Genomic DNA, 17,332 nt, shown 5'->3' on the forward strand with positions numbered 1-17,332 from the left:
TTTTAATTACAAACAGCAGCAAATTTTTTGCAATTTGTGGATACACATTCACATATTTTTAGCGTTTTATTTTAATTTTATTCATTTTTTACTCAATATTTTCCATCACAATATTCTATTGATAATTTTACATTTAAAAAAAGGTTGAAATTATAGATTTATATAAATGTATATATTTTATTACATATACATGTATTTTTTTTTTTTTGGGAAGTACCATTGTTTAAAATATTTATACATTATTGTTATTACAGATTAGCATAGTAGGAGATTACATTTTTAACTTTGTTTTTACTAAAAGGCAAGAAAATTAAAAATTGTACATTTTCCAATTAATATTTATGCATATATTGATGTGTTAATTGTGTTCTGTAAAAATGTGTTATCCCACTTTTTTGTTAAATTTTCATATTAAAGAATTATAAACATCAAAATTTTATCACCTTTTTTTGTTCTGTTAAGTACTTTTTATATATTAAACTTAACAGCCAAGCTAAATTATTAATCGTATTTTTGAAAAATGCACCTTATGTTAAACATCAATTTTCTCAGTTTGAGGTTGGTGTGGCTCAACACATTTGCGTAACACCATCCACATATATATTATTTTCTTATGCCTAATAAAACACGGGTTTCCATTTTTACCTAACACGTTTTACTCAGAAACAAACTCGCAGATATAATATCATTATGTACATTAAAAAAATACAAGTTCATCTGCAATATCTACATATTAACCGAATCCTTACCCCTATTATTGACTAGTCAAAAAGTCCTTCAATACTATATACATAATCTTTTTTTAGCAATCAACAGACAAGTTGAGATTCACCTGTTGAAGGCAATACGCCAAATAAGATAAGTTCTGTATTACTCTGCACTCGTCGAATTAGTAATCTTAATTGACTTTAAATTCCTGATATGAAAGTCAACAATATTAGCTGAATTCATCAAATTCTTTATATACACATCTGGATCAAGATTATTTATGGACTCTGCAATATTCAAAATATTTCCATTGGCGTGTAGAACATCAGATTTATTTAATTGAGGTTGCTCTTCACTGTCTTTTTTCTCTGACATTTTACATATTTGCAAACCACGATTGTTAGAAACAACTGTACCGGGACAATCATTTATGTCTCTTTTATTTCTATAGTGTACTTTGGCAACTTTATTATCATTAATAGTTGTATCCTTTACAGATTGCACAGTCCGTACCTCCAAAATATCTCTCTTTCCACCTACATAATCATCTTGAGGAACATTACCATTTGTTTTAGCTACTTTTTTAGTATCGGGTTTGATGCTTTCTGTTTTTGCCGGTTGTGTTTCGATGTGTTTTTCTATTTTTTTTATTTCATTTGCTTTGGACATAACTATTGCGATCGGAGGTCTGTTGGCCAAGTTTTCACTATCCTTATGACTAAGTGTCAAATTGCCCGTCGCAACTTTTTTCATATTATTTTCTTCTCCAGCCTTATAAGACTCGGGTTCATCCTTCTTATGAATATGTACATCAGCTAATTTAGTAGTATTGTCTTTCATTAGTACATGATCATCATTTAATTTAGGTAGTTCTTTCCTCTTATTATCATCAATTTTAGCACGTTTAGTTTCGGCATTAGGAATAATGTTGGTATGGAATGTTTTTTCAATAACTTGTTTATCCTTTTGGATAACTTTGACTATAGGGTGTGTTGTAATATCGACATTACCACCCAGGCTTTCGATTGCCATTTTTGCAATTTTTTGTATATTCTCTACTGCTAGTTTTTTGGTTTCAACACTAAGACTCACATCTGCTTTTTGTTTAATTTCTATATCTTTTTGAGTCTCTTTGATTTCTTGTAGAATCTTTTGCTGCTCAATTACCATCTGCCGCTGCTCTTCAGCGTGTCTTTTGATTGTATCCATCAATTCTTGTTTTTTATGGTCTTCTGTTTCACTATGAACAACATCTTTTTCTGTACTTAGTTTTGAGGGCTGCTGGTGTTCTTGAGAAAATAAAATTTTGTTTACTTGAATCTGCGGACTGGTGACTGTATTTTGTTCTACCTGAACTTCACTGTCACCGGCACCTTCTTTTTCATCTTTATTTGGAATATCAATTAGTGAGATTTCTTTAACCTTTTCTTGTACGGATGGTTGTTTAATTGTATCCTTCTTGGGTTCAACTTTAGGTTCGTTCTGGACTTTTTCTTCCTGAGGTGCAACTGGGTTCGGTGGAAGAATAATGGAATCGACATTTGCCGGTTTCTCCTTACTAGCATCTTTGTAAACTTGTTCAGGCACAATCTTGCCTTTGTCAACTATATTTGAAATTAATTTAGTATCTAAAATAAAACAAAACACATAGTTAGAAAGGTGCAAATAATGTTGTTATTTTTATGAGAACCAGGGAGTAGAATAACATGAGTAAATTATTGTCTTTGCGCCGGATACACTCGCCCTTCTCTGCGTCCGCCAGCATTCCTATTTACAACTTATTGGCATCTCTATTTTATATTTAACGTGAACCCATCGCATTCTACGTGTGTAAAATAAATTGTAAGTAACCTTAATTATTTTATTTTCCTTGGAGTTCAAATATAAATCACAGCCGTTTAACTTTAGGTTTATGATATTTCATGTTATTGTTTTAAATTTTTACATATTCCAAAACTAGCATACCGTCGCCGTTCAAAAAGACACTAACCTTAAAAATGAGAGTTTCGAGTTAAATATGCCATTCGAAACGTAAAATTATCTTCGTAACTTATTTAGAAAAAAGTTGCATAAATTTGAATTATGTGTTTTTTACTACGTGACTTTATATTATATACCAAAAAATTACGGCCTCCGTGGTGAAGTGGTCAAGACGCTTGACTCACGCACGGAAGGTTCCGGGTTCGATTCCCGGTGAGAACACAAAAATTTAAATTAGATTTTTCTCAAGCCTGGGTGTTCTGTGATAAAATTCACCACTGTCATTGCCTCCTGCCTGTTGTGGTACTAAAAAAAAAAATATTTCTTTAAATAAAAAATATATTTTAACCACAATATAATAATTAATTCTAATATTTCTTTCTTTTCACTGACTCTTATAGCTTGCATTGTCCAGATTATAAACAAGGGAAAGTCATTTAATAACATTTCAGCCACCTTGCCTTATTTTATTAAAAACCTTCCAAATAGGTTTTAATAAATCAGAAGGAAAAAGTTAACTATGGAATTTATTTAAAAGACAAGGATGAATTATGTTGTGTATATAAAACCTCCAAACCACAAAAATCTGATTTTTCCTTGGCCTCCAAACTTTCAAATTGCGATTTCTCAAATGGATGTGTTTTGGGTTAGTGACTTTTGCCTGAAAGGTGACGATATAATCTGAGGTTAGACCCCTATATTTTAGTGATAAAGAAATTTGATATAATTACCACCATTTTTTTCTTCCAGGGTTTCTTGAGAAAGGGCCATGAGAATTTTGCTGTCGGTTATTTTATTTTGCATCGATTCTGCAACTATTTTATTTTCAATACTTATATTATCAATTTCCACTGCTTGCAAATTGGCATATGTACCCAAAACCATTATGACTATTCCAAAACACAGAACCAACTGAAACAAAATGATATATGAGGGTACTACTTGCAAACCCAGCAAAATCCAAAATTTAAAAAAAGTGAGATATTAATTGAAACTTATTCAGAATACAATTTTTTACAATAATTTTAACATTGTCAGTTAAAAATACAGCTTAATCTGTAAGACTTGACTTTTAAATTATCGGCTTTGTTGCAAACATGGCAACCTCTACTTGAATATTGCAAAGTTGGTAATATATAAAATTAAATTTATTATTTCACTACTGTTTCTTGACATAATCATGCTTATGTCATCACTGCTTACGTATAAAATATTTACTGATTATAATAAAACAAAAAAAAAGTTGAAGTTAAGTATTGTATCAGTTTTTTGTGATTTGCTCAAAATAAAGAAAGATGGATTTTGCCGGGTTTGCAAATAGTGCCCTCATATGAAAATAATAATTTGTGAAGATTATCAAGTAAAACATAATTACAAAATGATTTTAAAAAACCACAGCATAGTAACCCAGAAAAATACTATGCATGTTTATACCTGAGCCATTAATCTTTCATTTGTATTTTTGGTTGATACACAAATAAAACAAGTAGCTGGGAATATTACACAGATCATCACTCCGATAGTTGATCCCACTAGGCCTAATACCAGTTCTATATTAGGAAGCATCAGTCCCAATAGTAAAGATACAATTATTATGCCAATTGTTAAACACTTAAACCGGACTTCTGGTATGAGGTTGTTAAGGAGCTCGTGGTGAGAAGCTTGTCCCTTAAGAAAAAAAAACATAAATGTTTACATACAAACACATAAATATATGAATGTCATATTCAAACTAGTGAAACATATTATGTACATCGTTAGTTAACAAGTCAAAAATGCATATAATAATTCTTCAGGGGTATTTGTATAAAACTAAGCATTAATAAAACTCAGATAGGTTAAGCTTATTGTCAGCTATATAAAATACATTTAAAAATAATTGTTTTACCAAATATCACATGTACATTTAAAACAAATTTCTTGAAATATTAAAATAGCTTTATTCCAAAGAAATTACCTTCCTGTATAGAAGTGAATAAAGGCTCGCTCTGCACGGGAATATTATCAGTGGGAAACTAAAGGCCAAAGACATAACAAAGCCCATTTTTATAGCGTCACTTGCAAATGTAGGACTAAAACTCAACAGAATGTTACCTGAAAACATTTTCATAAATCCAGAATAATTATATCATAATAAAATTTCCGAAATCACAAGTACATATATTATTTTTTTCTCGTACAAACAAAACATATTATAGAATTTATACAATGGTTTTAATATGTCGGTAGAAATATATATATTTATATATATATATAAAAGGTTGTTAAAAAATTCATTTTGTATTTTTCAAGTTATTTCAAATGTATTTTTTTATTTGTTCAAATAAACAGAATTAATCCGAATACTGTATTATCGATGATCTCTTGCCATCTTTCTAGTAGCTCCATGATCCCATCTTCATAGAACTTCTGTAGTTTGTGGGCAAAAAACTGGGACAAGTGATTTTCACAGTCAATTCTTGATTTAAATTTCTTTCCTTGTAGAGAGTTTTGAAGAGACCGTAACAAATGATAATCTGAAGGTGCAAGGTCATGGCTATACGGCGGGTGGGTCAAAACTTCCCAGCCAAGCTCCTCCAGTTTTTGTCGGGTGATTAAAGATGTGTGTGGTCTGGCGTTGTCCTGCTGGAAGAAGACGCCACGGGATTTTGTCAATTCTGGTCACTTTTTCTTAATTGCTTCGCTTAGTCTCGTTAGTTGTTAACAGTAGTGATCCGAATCAAAAGTTGACCAATCCAGCGGAATGCAAATGGTTTGAAACAGAAACATGACCAATGCTTAACTCCTGAGCAATCGCACGAGTGGTCACATGTGGATTTTCATAGACTTTTTCCGTGATGGGCCGCCCAAAGCGAGGTGCATCTTTGACATTGAAATTTCTCAAACGAAATCGCTTGAACTATTGTTGTGCTACATGTGTTGTTAGAGCATCGTCACCATAAACTGCACAAATTTTTTCACAGGTCTGCGACGCATTTTTGTCTTTCAGGAAGGAAAACTTCAAAATACCACGAATTTCCTCGCTCGACACATTCATTTTTAAAATGGAATAACTTTTACACAATCGATCAAAACGAAGCTTTATTTTCATTAAAAATATTTTTTGAAATGTCACCTTTCCAACGCGAGCCTATTTGTCAAAATCGGTACAGTGTTGCCCGAGCAAATTAATTTCAACCCCATCTTGCGACAAAATACTGTTTATTTGAACAAATATACATTTGAAATAACGCTTCGAAGGCAAACGCGCGCTGCTCACCGGTCCACTACATGGCGGTTACTGACGAGGTGGAAAACAAAACTTTAGGGCCTCGCCTTTCTACAATCCTTCCTCAACGCTTGGCGCTAAATACAAATCAGCAAAGTTAGCTGCCGCACCCTGTATATCAGCGCTGCAATTTTTAAAAGTTTTGTATTTCTGAAATAACTCCACGTGTGACGTCAGAGGTTATTTTTCGGTTATTCTTGATCAGTTCTTCCCATTAGTCCATCCACTGAAAGCAAACCGAAAGTCTTTCATAACTCTCATAACATATGTTGATTCATATAAACCTGTGACGTCATTCAAAGTAGTTTGTTTTTATTATTTTTTTCATATATTTTCAGGAAAATTAGCAGTACAACTTAATGCTCCAATTTTTACCGCCTGCAAGAAAACATTTATTGTATCCAATTTCCCGTACGGCTGATGTTCCTCATTAGACCGTGGTAGATGGTATAAGGTAAATCTTACTTGACTCACAGACTGAGATGCTTTTGTTGCTAATATTTTTTATAGGTATACAATATCTCCTCCTACCATATAGTTACTTCAGTTTCATGTAGGCTATAGCTGTCTTTTAACTACCAATTACTTTTGGACTGACAGCTACGAGGTCAAGAGGTCTCGTAGAGTTTGGGATGTACAATAATTTGAGTTTGTCCAAATGTTTGTAAACAAAGGACTGGATTTCACCCTCTAGGGAGTTATTAAAATTAACAAACAACAACAGAGATGGAGAACATTTCAGAGAAGGAATATGTCATTGGCTGGTTTAAGTGGCCACTTTACAAACTATGTAACATTAACCATTTTGCATATGTTTGAACATCCATATTTCTTCAATTCTTCCATTTGTCGGTGTGAAAAGTGGCTACTTTAACCAGCCAATAAGAGGTCATAAGTCCTGTAAATGCCTAGACTTCCATATTTCCTTCTCTGAAATGTTCTCTGTCTGTTGTTATTTGTCAATAATATATGTACTTTTGTAATAAATAAAACAATATTATTATACCTGAAATGGGTCGATTACAAAAGGCGATATAACCAAACAGCCCCATGAGGACGTAAACAGCTGAACAAATATTGACGGCATTTTTTGTTACAATATTCATTTTATCCAGAGTAGCATTTGGTAGTGTATCGTAAATCTCAAACAGCTGCCTGCAAGTATAAGTGTTTTTATATAAATAGCCGAAACCTTATTTGATTTGTAAACTATAGCAAATTGAAAATACATTTATCATAATTGATGTGAATTTGGATCTTAAATAAATACATGTATGTCCTTATTTGTGAGCATAAAAATAATGTTTAAATAAAAGACTGAAAATTTTAATGGGTGTTTTAATTGTTAAAACACTAAAAAATATTACGGCACAACATTAGTGTTTTTGAGCAATGACGTTTAATAAATAGACACGTCATTCCTATGCTAGCTACATCTAAGCTAGCAAATATTGCATTGCCATAAACAATTAGAAAAATAGAGATAGCAAATCACGATTCACATGCACTCGTTCATATAAGAAAGAAATACATATTTCCTTAGTTTATAATTATTTCTGTATAACTCATACCCATAGAAACCACAGTAGCTGGCATCTGTCAAAATGCAAAAATGCGCTTAAAAGTATAGCTGTGCTCAAAATTATCTACTTATTCAATTAAAAAATTTATAATAAATAAAATTTAAAAAAATAATTATGTTTACGAATTTTTACTTTACACACAACGGCATATTTCTGTGTAGCATCACGTCTGATCATGTTAAAAGTCCGTTAGTGAATGAAGACACAGAAAGCATTTACCCACGAATTGAAATATCACTTTCTTCATGCTAGTAATATGTTTAATTATAATTAATTATACGTCATTGGTTTTGAGCCCTGTAATATACATTTACAAGGTGCAGTGGAATGGAGTGCCACATTCAAAAACAATCGGATTGTGGTTCTGTTCTAGCGTCACGGACTCATGGATCAGAGGTCTGAGGTTCGAACCCCACTCTACCTCCACTTGATTTCCATTTTCCAAAAGTGAGTTATTTACAACTTGTTAAAAATGGACCTCAAAATTTAAATATTTGGGTAAATCATAAGAACACAAATATTTGCTTTTTTTTATTTAAAAATAGAGAAGGCATCCCCAGACCAGGTAGAGCGGAGCGGTTTGGTCCATTAGGTCGGGTAAACAATAAGGTTTTCAGTCGTTGCCATGCCGTGGCCAGGTTAACATCGAGGCTTCGTTACCAAGATTTTTTTTTCAAAAAAGCAGTCTGTGACTGTGATGCAGAGGTTCTTTCGCACACGCTTTTGTTTAAATTCAAATGAAAGCGTTCCTGATCGAAACACGAGACCCTGTTACTTATTCTTATGGGGGTACCTTAAAGCTGAGGTTTTAAAACATCTTCCTCGAACCTTTGAAGAATTCAAGGGGGCTATTGGTGAAGGATTTGCCAGAATAGGGTGTTTTCACAAGTCGGAAATAATGTTCAAAATATCATTTATATTTAGAGCAGATTTTTATGATTCTAATGATATAACTATCAATGTATTCAAAACAAGTTTTCATTAATAGTTTTCAGGTTTAAAAATGAGCACATACAAAACAGCTTGCAGTTGACATCATGTCATTTTGACGTCACGTGTTATGACCGCCAACTACGCTTCTAACATACATTGCATACAAGTCTGGCGCCAAAATGTCACACGTGCCGTTTGTCCTACAAGGCGCGAAACGCCTCATTTTTGGTCAATTCAAATTATGCATATTTCAAACCTTGGTAGAAAATGTATCCGACGCCGCATGAAAAAAATAGTAATACTGTTACTATCGTAATTTTTTGCTTATTTACAAATAAAAATAATAAAAAAACGTGAAGACCCTATTCCTCAACATTTGCCAACGAGAGTGATGGAAAACTGTCAAGAACAGTGCCATATGTGCATCATCCATCAAGACCAACATTTGGACAGTATAATTTTTAAAACCTTATTATACCTATGTACTTTCAATGGAAATATTTTTTTATTCTGTTCTGTTTTCTTGGAATTCACCTCAGAAATGTGGGACTCCATTACATTCCACCCTGTACTTAATTAGAATATTAGGCATCATTTCGCGGGGTACTTACTACAAACAGGTAACTTCAAAATCAGAATTTTTTTAACACTTCTTTGTATCCTCCCCATGAATGCTATCAATAATAGACAAATGGTGCATTCAAATCATGATAATATTATGATTTGAATACAAAACTTGTCTATTTGTAGCATTCATGGAGGAGGATACAAAATTAGTGGTTAGCTCGAAAATTCTGATTTCGAAGTTAGCTAGTTAACTACCCCACAGTTCAATTGGTGATTTATAATACACCAAGGTGAGTATAAACTGAACCATTAAAAAAATATGAATTATACTATTTTAAAAAGTAAATGTTTCAAGATCACTTACGTTTGACAGAATAATGCCATTGAAAATATTGGTAAACATTGTAGAACTCCACTTGTATCCCAAAATTCTACTTTATCAAACCATTCACCTGAAAACAGTGGACCTTCCGATTCCAGAATTACCTAAAAAATATTAACAACTCTTAAAATACAAGCAGTTTATATAATAATTTTATTTAAAAAACGTTTATATGTTTTTTTTTTTTTATAAAATAGAATAATGGAAATAATTGCCATGTACATAATCCAGTTATTAAAAACAATAAAGAGTGATAAGTCTGAGTTCCTACACAAAACGAACCATTGCAGTTGGCATCCCGTCATTGACGTCACGTGTTATGACAGCCATCTAGGCTTCTAACAAACATTGCGTACAAGTCTGGCGCATGGCATTTTTCATTTATTAGGTTTGTCACTATGAAAAGTAATTACAATAACTAATAAAACTAAAATGCAAACTAAATTAAAATAACAAAGAAAATGAAGATAGTGAGTTCAAAATTGCAAATTATTATGCTAAATAAAAAAATCTAATACACATTGGGCCTTACTTATTAGATTTCCTTATACCAAGAAATAGCTATACCCGGAGTAACTATTTATACCTGGTATAAGAAAAGGGTTAGTTATAAAATATTTACAACCTAGTATAAACTATACTAAGCTTATACCATCGTTTATTTTTTGACCGTGCCATATTTCTGCGTACATTTATGAACAAGCTGCGTGTGCAGTTACAAATATTAATACATTATTCATATTAGTAACAAAACAAAACGAACTAAACAAATGTCAAGGGTAACTTATGAAATCCAAGTCAATCAAAAACAGTAATGATATTTATTTATTGGTGTTTTATTTTATTATTGTGGTGGTTAAGACTTGGAATTTCTTTTAAAAGAACAAACTGTAAATAAATTATATTTTTCTGGAATCATGGACTTTTGAAAGAGAATATTCAATGTAAATAACTGAAAAAAGACGATTCGTAGATACACACCATGCACAAATTGACATTAGTCATAATTTTTTTTAAATTACATACCGAAATATTTTGATGGTTATTATGGATCATTTTACTGCTGGTTTTACTGTTTTTGATGGGGAAGAAATTAAATATGGCATTGGTAAATGTTAGACGAATATATATTAATTTAATAAATTTAGAGATGTAATATGATAAATCTTTTATTTATAAATACTGCAAAATATAACAAGGATCATTTTCAAAACAAATACTAAATAAAATTTATCTGAATGTAATGTAAACTTGATGATCCTTTTTACACTCATAAATGATATTTCACTTTAAAATCTCTTAAAAGACAGCATGTTTTCTAAATTGTTTAAATTCGAGATAAATGTAATCTATTTTACTAGTGAAAAATGTGATAGATGACATATCGCAGACTTATTCCAGTGTTATACCACATCGGACACAGGTATGAACGTGGAATAAGTTTCTATGGTCGCTATCCCAGCTCTATACCGGGTATAACTTTATGTGAGGTTTATAAGTTTATAAGTAAGGCGTAATTTTATACCAGATTGTTAAGTAAGGCCCATTGATAAAGTGTTTACTTACTTTTAACACGAGACAAAAATAAAATCCTATTGTTGCCGCACAGACATTACTTAGACTATCCACATTCCTCAGGAGTCCTAGAGGAAGTACACATACGACTGAAACTACAACCATCACACCAGTTCTGAAACAATAAAAATAATTATTATGTCACGATCGTAGAACAACGACGGATATGCGAAAAATGCGACATTAACTTTCTTTCATACTTGATCTTGAAAAGGTTTTGTAAAAGCTTAATATTCCAGGTTTGAAAAAATATAGATAACTTATGTACTTATCAAGCTATGACATAAAATGTTAAAAAAATAATTAAACCGCTCTCATATAAAGTTGGAGAAAAATTAATGCGTCGTTGTTGTAGAACCATTTAGGTAGGATCATTTATTTATTTACGGACATTGTCCATTTATAAAATTTATAGGGATGAATATTACAATTTAAGAATAGTTAAAAACATTAAAAAAGGATGAAAGAAGCATAAGGGACCTCAAGACAAGATCTGGACTACTTATTTAATGCTCGTTTAAATCGCTCGTTTAAATGACGATTATAAAAATAAAAAGACTGCATTCTTTCGCTTTTATGTATTTTTTAAAAAATAAGTAAAACATGCAATTTCACAAAGAAATATCAGTTTAAAAAAATTAATGTAATAAAAATAATATGGCTAAATATTAGGCGCGTGTCATTCGTTCGTTTGAAAAGATCGAATCAATCAAAGACTGGTTCCAAAAATGATCAAATCAATTGATTCCATCACGTGATCGTTTTCTTTAGATTGAATCGTAATGAGCGATAGAGTACTAATGTAAGTATATTTGGATAGATTGAATCGTTGACGGCATTCTCAATCTGTCAATGATCAAATCTCAATTTTCTCGATCCGATCAAGTAAATCTGTCGATATTTAGACTCATCACTTGTCAGTCATCAGATCAGCCGATCGGTAACATCTCAGGCTGACCTGGTTATTAATGTCTTACGAGTTTCGTTTTGTCGATTTTATAATTTGGTGCATTGCGCAGTATACGGTTCGGTTGTTGATTGATCTCGATGCAATTATGCAAATACACGGAATGAACAAATATACGTAGGTAGATCGGAAAGGAAAGGTTGGATGGATGAATTGTTTTGACTTTGTGTTCAAAATGATTTAGTTATATTGTTTAGGTGGTTCAAGTGCATACAGTGTGTTCTGTTTTTACTACATGCATAGTTTTTAGTTGTTATTTTTGAGAATATCACTGTTTAAAATGTTATAAACAGTTAGGTATAAACATTTATTCTTTTTAAACTTCTCTCATTCATAGCTAATTGTATAAGATTTAACATTTTTAGTTCGGTCTGTATAGTGAAAGACATCAAACAAAATTCTTATTACTTTAATAAAAGAAATCATTATCATATTGATATGCTACACCATTATTCTACTGTTATCATATTGATATATCGCTTGCCCAAAGCAACAGTGTGATGGAACCGGAATTCCCAATTTTCAGATAAACATCCCGATATGTTAATAAAATAAATTAATTAATGTTTTAAATAATAAAATACTGAAGTTAGATAGTCCTATTTGAAAATATAGTATTCATAATCTACTTCAAATAATTTAATGATTTCCGATCATTTGCAAACCTAGAAGTCCAATTATCTTGATCCCCAATCCTGAAGATTCCTACTCATTAAACAAAGTAAAACATACCTAATTAGTTTTATCGATATTTTTATCAAAATCATTAACTATGGAGTTTGATCAAGAAATGTCTATAAAAAAACACAAATATTAATAATACAGTTGTTTTTGTGATGGATGGTTATCTTATTAGTTGACTAATCTTAAAAATATGCTTCTAATAGAGATAAAAACATGTACCTGCCGAGATACATATACTACAGCAAAATTATAGTTGGTTTGTAAATTATAAGATAAAATATGTTATTACAATGAAAATAATATGGCTGTAATAGGTAAGAAGCTGTCTTAAAAGTTTGCAAATTAAATTATTATTAAAAATACAATAGAATTTAGTTTATCCGAACTCCAGTCATCTGATTTAAATTATTCATTGATAATTCTTGGTGGAATTCCATTGTAATGATCTAATAACTTAAATTTACTTTTAAGTTATTACATCATATCAGTCATCTGGATTGCCAAATATCTGGATTGTTATCAGGAAATAAAAAATAAAGGAAATGTCATAATAACAAATAAATCCTCCTTTGATGTGATTCTAATTCACTTTATTATTTCAAAATCAAAGAGTGATCATAGAGTAAATTTTGTGTTTTCTTTAAAAAAATTGCCTTAATTTAATGGTTAATTCAAGTATTCAGATGCATATCCGGATAATGTCTGGCACTCATTAGTTCGGATAATTAACCGTAGTTTTGCAGAAAGCAGCCAGTCCACAATTTTGCAAAAATGAGATATTGGTGTTACAGTATTGGGTACAGTAAGGTCAATGCTTTGTTCCGCTAAAATCAGCCAGACCACTTTCATACAAAAAACTGTAATAATCACCCTCTGAAAATAGTGTCGATCACAAAAACGGCATTTCTCAATTTGCAAAAAACACCCACAGAACTAGAAAAATCTGACGGTACTTTAAAAATGGTCAAATACATCATTAAATTCTTGTTTATAATATAAAAAAGTAATCTATTCATTGTTTATCATTTGTCAAAGTCAAAAACATTCCAACTGTTGTGTAGATTTGATTATTCCCTCGTTTCATAAAGTATCTATTTTCTCAGTTTCACTTTTCTATGGCTGACTGCTTTCTGCATAACAACGTTCAATTTAAGCTTTACTGTAAAAACAATATTTAGTGCCAAAATCAACATTATAAAAAAATTATAAACAAAATTCTGTGAACGGAAATAACTCATTACGTATATTAAAAATTGTTTTAAGGGCAACGAACATTTAATCGTATTTTTTATGATTTTACATAGAGTTAAGATTTTTTTTTTTTTTTTTTATATATATTTGGACCCCTGTATTTAGTAGCCTTACGTGTCATGTACAAGGCTAAGGTACTCGGAAAAAAAAAAGTTTTTGTTTGTCTTGGAAATGGGATGTTCGATCACTGATTTTGGTTTATTACCTTTATGAGTCCAATCACCATTGTTGCAAAGTTCAAGAACAATGGCGCGTGATAACTACTTTTAACTACAGTGTGGATATCTGTTAAGGATATTCCATCTTTCCTGCATTCTGCTTCAAGATTATGGCGTTGCAAACTAAAAAATGGGCACTGAAATAACAGATGTTCTATACTCTGTGAAGAAATATCATCGCATGGACAATAGTCATCATTCCTTAATTTAAACCTATATAGATAACTTCTCATAGCTCCGTATCCGGTAAAAATTTGGGTCGTTTCAAAAGTACTTTGGTGATGATGACGGAAGTTTGCTGCATCAGCCAGCGTTGGGAAAAACATTTTAGTGATTTTACCTGTAGAAGAAGCGCGGTAATGATCCTCCCAACGCTGCTGCGTATTTTGTTTTATACAGCGTTTAGCAAAGCTAAGGGGAAATTCTGAGAAGAAAGGTGCCGTTCTTTTTAGCCTAGAGCTAAGATTAGATTGACCTTAAATGTGCAACAGTCCTGCTTTATGAAAAAAAAATCATTTTATCACAACCGCTCCTAAGAGAAGCATGTGGATATGACCAGACGTCCCTTCTCCAAAGTGTTTTCCCTCTCTGTTGCAATAAATGTAGGTAGACAGTAGCTTAAATATACTGAAAAATTGATGAAATGAACTGTAGGAAATGTAAAAAGTTATTTTTAATAACAAGTTACTTGTTCATTCTCAAAACAAAGATTAGAAAATACCTTAAAGCATCACTTTGGTTTAAATTTAGCATCTTGGCGATAATTTGTGGCCCGAGGTCTCCAACGACCACAAAATAAGCTACACAAGTCCCCATCAGGAAGCCAATAATTCCTACTTCTACAGCCAGCTTACCCGCAGAACCAAATACCTGGTAGGCTGAAAACAAATAGACCAGAACATAAGTGATATTGTAATTAACAATATTTTGAGTATGTCCAAATGTTTATAGAGTAGAGGCTGGATTTCACTCCCTAGGGGGTTATTAAAAGTGGCCACTTAAACCAGCCAATGACAGGTCACAAGCCTTGTACATGCCTAGACTTCCATATTCCCTTCTCGAAAATGTTTTCTCTCCCTGTTGCAATAAATTTAGATATTTGAATTCATCATTCACTATCTACCTAACCGCACCCAGTGGTGCATAGGCACTCCGATTGCAGCTCTGGATCAATTTAATTACATGGAAGGTAAAGTAACACTTTAGGTGGCAGTCGAGGGACAATGAAATACTGCAATTATAGCTTGACCTTTTATAACTAGATGTCTGCAACCCCCTCCTTCCGCTCCCCGTACCCTGTAACTTATTTGCAAGCAGTCATTCGGGGTGGAACATTGCGCGTCATCTATGCGATATTCCATCGGTGAATAAAGAACACACATGAGAAGTAGTATCATACATGTTCAGTATAGTGCAGCAATTGGTAAAATAAACCAAAGTAAGGAACTAAATGCCGAACACTCTTCTAGTGGAACGGAAGGCCTGTTGACTGCTGTCAATAGGCCGTCTTCTCCTGAAGAGTTTAAACTGGTTTTCTCTCCACATGAGCAAATGCTGAGAAGTTCCTGATTGGCCCACTTTAGAATATCGTTCCTGATCCCCACAGTTAAGTTAAATTAAAAGTAATCGTCTTCTTGAAATATAAACCTTGTATATTATAAGCAAGGTAAAAAATCATGCAACTCCCATTTTTTTTTTTTTTTTAATTGAGCGTCATTTATATGTATGTTTACTTCTTTAATCAATTAAAAAATATGCCAAGATCATGCCCTCATCAACTGCCACATAAGGCTGGTCAACCTCTACCTTTAAAACTGATATTTCACAACCCTGCCAGGCATGGAACCCGGGACCTCGGGCATGGTAGGCAAAGCGCTAACTGGTAGACTGCGAGAAATAATAAACTCTGCTCAATTTCGTAATTGCGATAAGATTGAAAACAATATTAAAATATGGTTACTCACCCAAGGCTTCAAAGTTTTTTCTGCGGGATACAATTGCTGATTTTAGAAGAAAGTGACATGCCAATCTTGACATAAGACCGCTTCCAAGTATTATCAAGATTGATAATATTATTCCACACTTGAAATAGAACAGAAAATCAAGAATTAAAAACAATATATTATGGAAGTCATGATTCAATGGGGGAATACTTATTTTTAGTTTTATAAAAAGTAATTTAATATTGATTTGATTTTTAAAACATAAACTAGCACAACTTACTTGTTTAAAACAAAACGGCATTGCTAAAATTCCAACGCCTATGATACTATTCGCTAAGGTTATAGCTTGCCCCGAAACGGGGGCCATAGTTCCCATATTTACTAATTCACATAAAACTCGAATGTAACATGTTTCAAAATATACTGTAAAGTATAACAAACAAACTAGCGTATCTTAACGAAGAGGGTACATTTTATTTTAATCACGTAAAAAACGCAAACGTAAACAAGCGGTAAAAATTTCAAGTAAAGTCATGAACGTCACCTAAACCTAAAGAAAAATTTGACATAACATAAATGTTGCAAGGAGCAAAAGTACATTATTGTTGAGAGTTTAGGGGGCGTTTCTAAATACAATGTTTACGCGATTAGCCATGTTTTGAGTTTTGATCTTACTTTTGACGCGAACAATTTTTAAAAAATTATTATTTAAACAAACCATTACGCCGTTTCCTTGTAAGGATATGCAGAGAGGTAAAACGCTACATCACTCGATCTTTTCATACAGTTCTTGCTCCTTTTACATTAACCTGTATTGGGTGTGCGCATATTTTGTTAATTAAAAAAAATGATTTTATTTTGTACTAGTTCAGTATGTATATATACATACATGTAATTTTTAAACTTTTTCAATTTTCTTTCCCAGATTGCATTATGTAAACATTATTTTGAATTTATTTCCATGCCTAGTATTCTGTTTATTTTGTTATTTTCAAGTATTTTTCATACCTTTTTTAATTTGTAGTATATCATAATTTTAATTTTTCTGCTTTTGGAAATAATATTATAGTTTAAAATTTAAAAACGTCTTTAAAAAAATTGTTATCAGTATGTCCCTAAATGAGTTTTTTAAAAAAAAAACCTCATTGGGAATATTGTATATAATTATGTATAATATGTTTTCAATATAATAAAAAAAATTATTTTTTTTAAAATACATTTTTTCATGTACGCGTCGATTATTTCGATTTTTAACATGTCCACCTTCAAGTAT

At 31.8% G+C, this 17,332-nt stretch overlaps 1 protein-coding gene across 2 annotated transcripts; it reads right to left on the bottom strand.

The window, feature by feature from the left end:
• Positions 1 to 632: 632 nt before the first annotated feature.
• LOC148280005 (putative sodium-coupled neutral amino acid transporter 10) lies at positions 633 to 16,611 on the bottom strand. 2 transcript variants are annotated; one of them, XM_088229067.1, is made up of 10 exons: positions 16,340 to 16,611; positions 16,081 to 16,198; positions 14,838 to 14,994; positions 10,988 to 11,111; positions 9,404 to 9,525; positions 6,963 to 7,111; positions 4,646 to 4,782; positions 4,123 to 4,356; positions 3,420 to 3,600; positions 633 to 2,336 (listed from the first exon to the last, which is right to left on the bottom strand). In XM_088229067.1, the coding sequence occupies exons 1-10, from the start codon at positions 16,433 to 16,435 to the stop codon at positions 871 to 873; spliced, it is 2,784 nt and encodes a 927-aa protein (XP_088085193.1). In that variant the 5' UTR covers positions 16,436 to 16,611; the 3' UTR covers positions 633 to 870. The 2 variants fall into 2 exon arrangements, with proteins under 2 accessions (XP_088085193.1, XP_088085194.1); XM_088229068.1 differs by lacking the exons at positions 10,988 to 11,111; positions 14,838 to 14,994; positions 16,081 to 16,198; positions 16,340 to 16,611 and adding an exon at positions 9,704 to 9,832.
• Between the last annotated feature and the right edge of the window lie 721 nt (positions 16,612 to 17,332).

This window comes from Micrasema longulum, unplaced genomic scaffold (assembly GCF_059751315.1).
Source record: "Micrasema longulum isolate JH-2025_06_02 unplaced genomic scaffold, ASM5975131v1 h1tg000632l, whole genome shotgun sequence".
NCBI lineage: Eukaryota > Metazoa > Arthropoda > Insecta > Trichoptera > Brachycentridae > Micrasema > Micrasema longulum.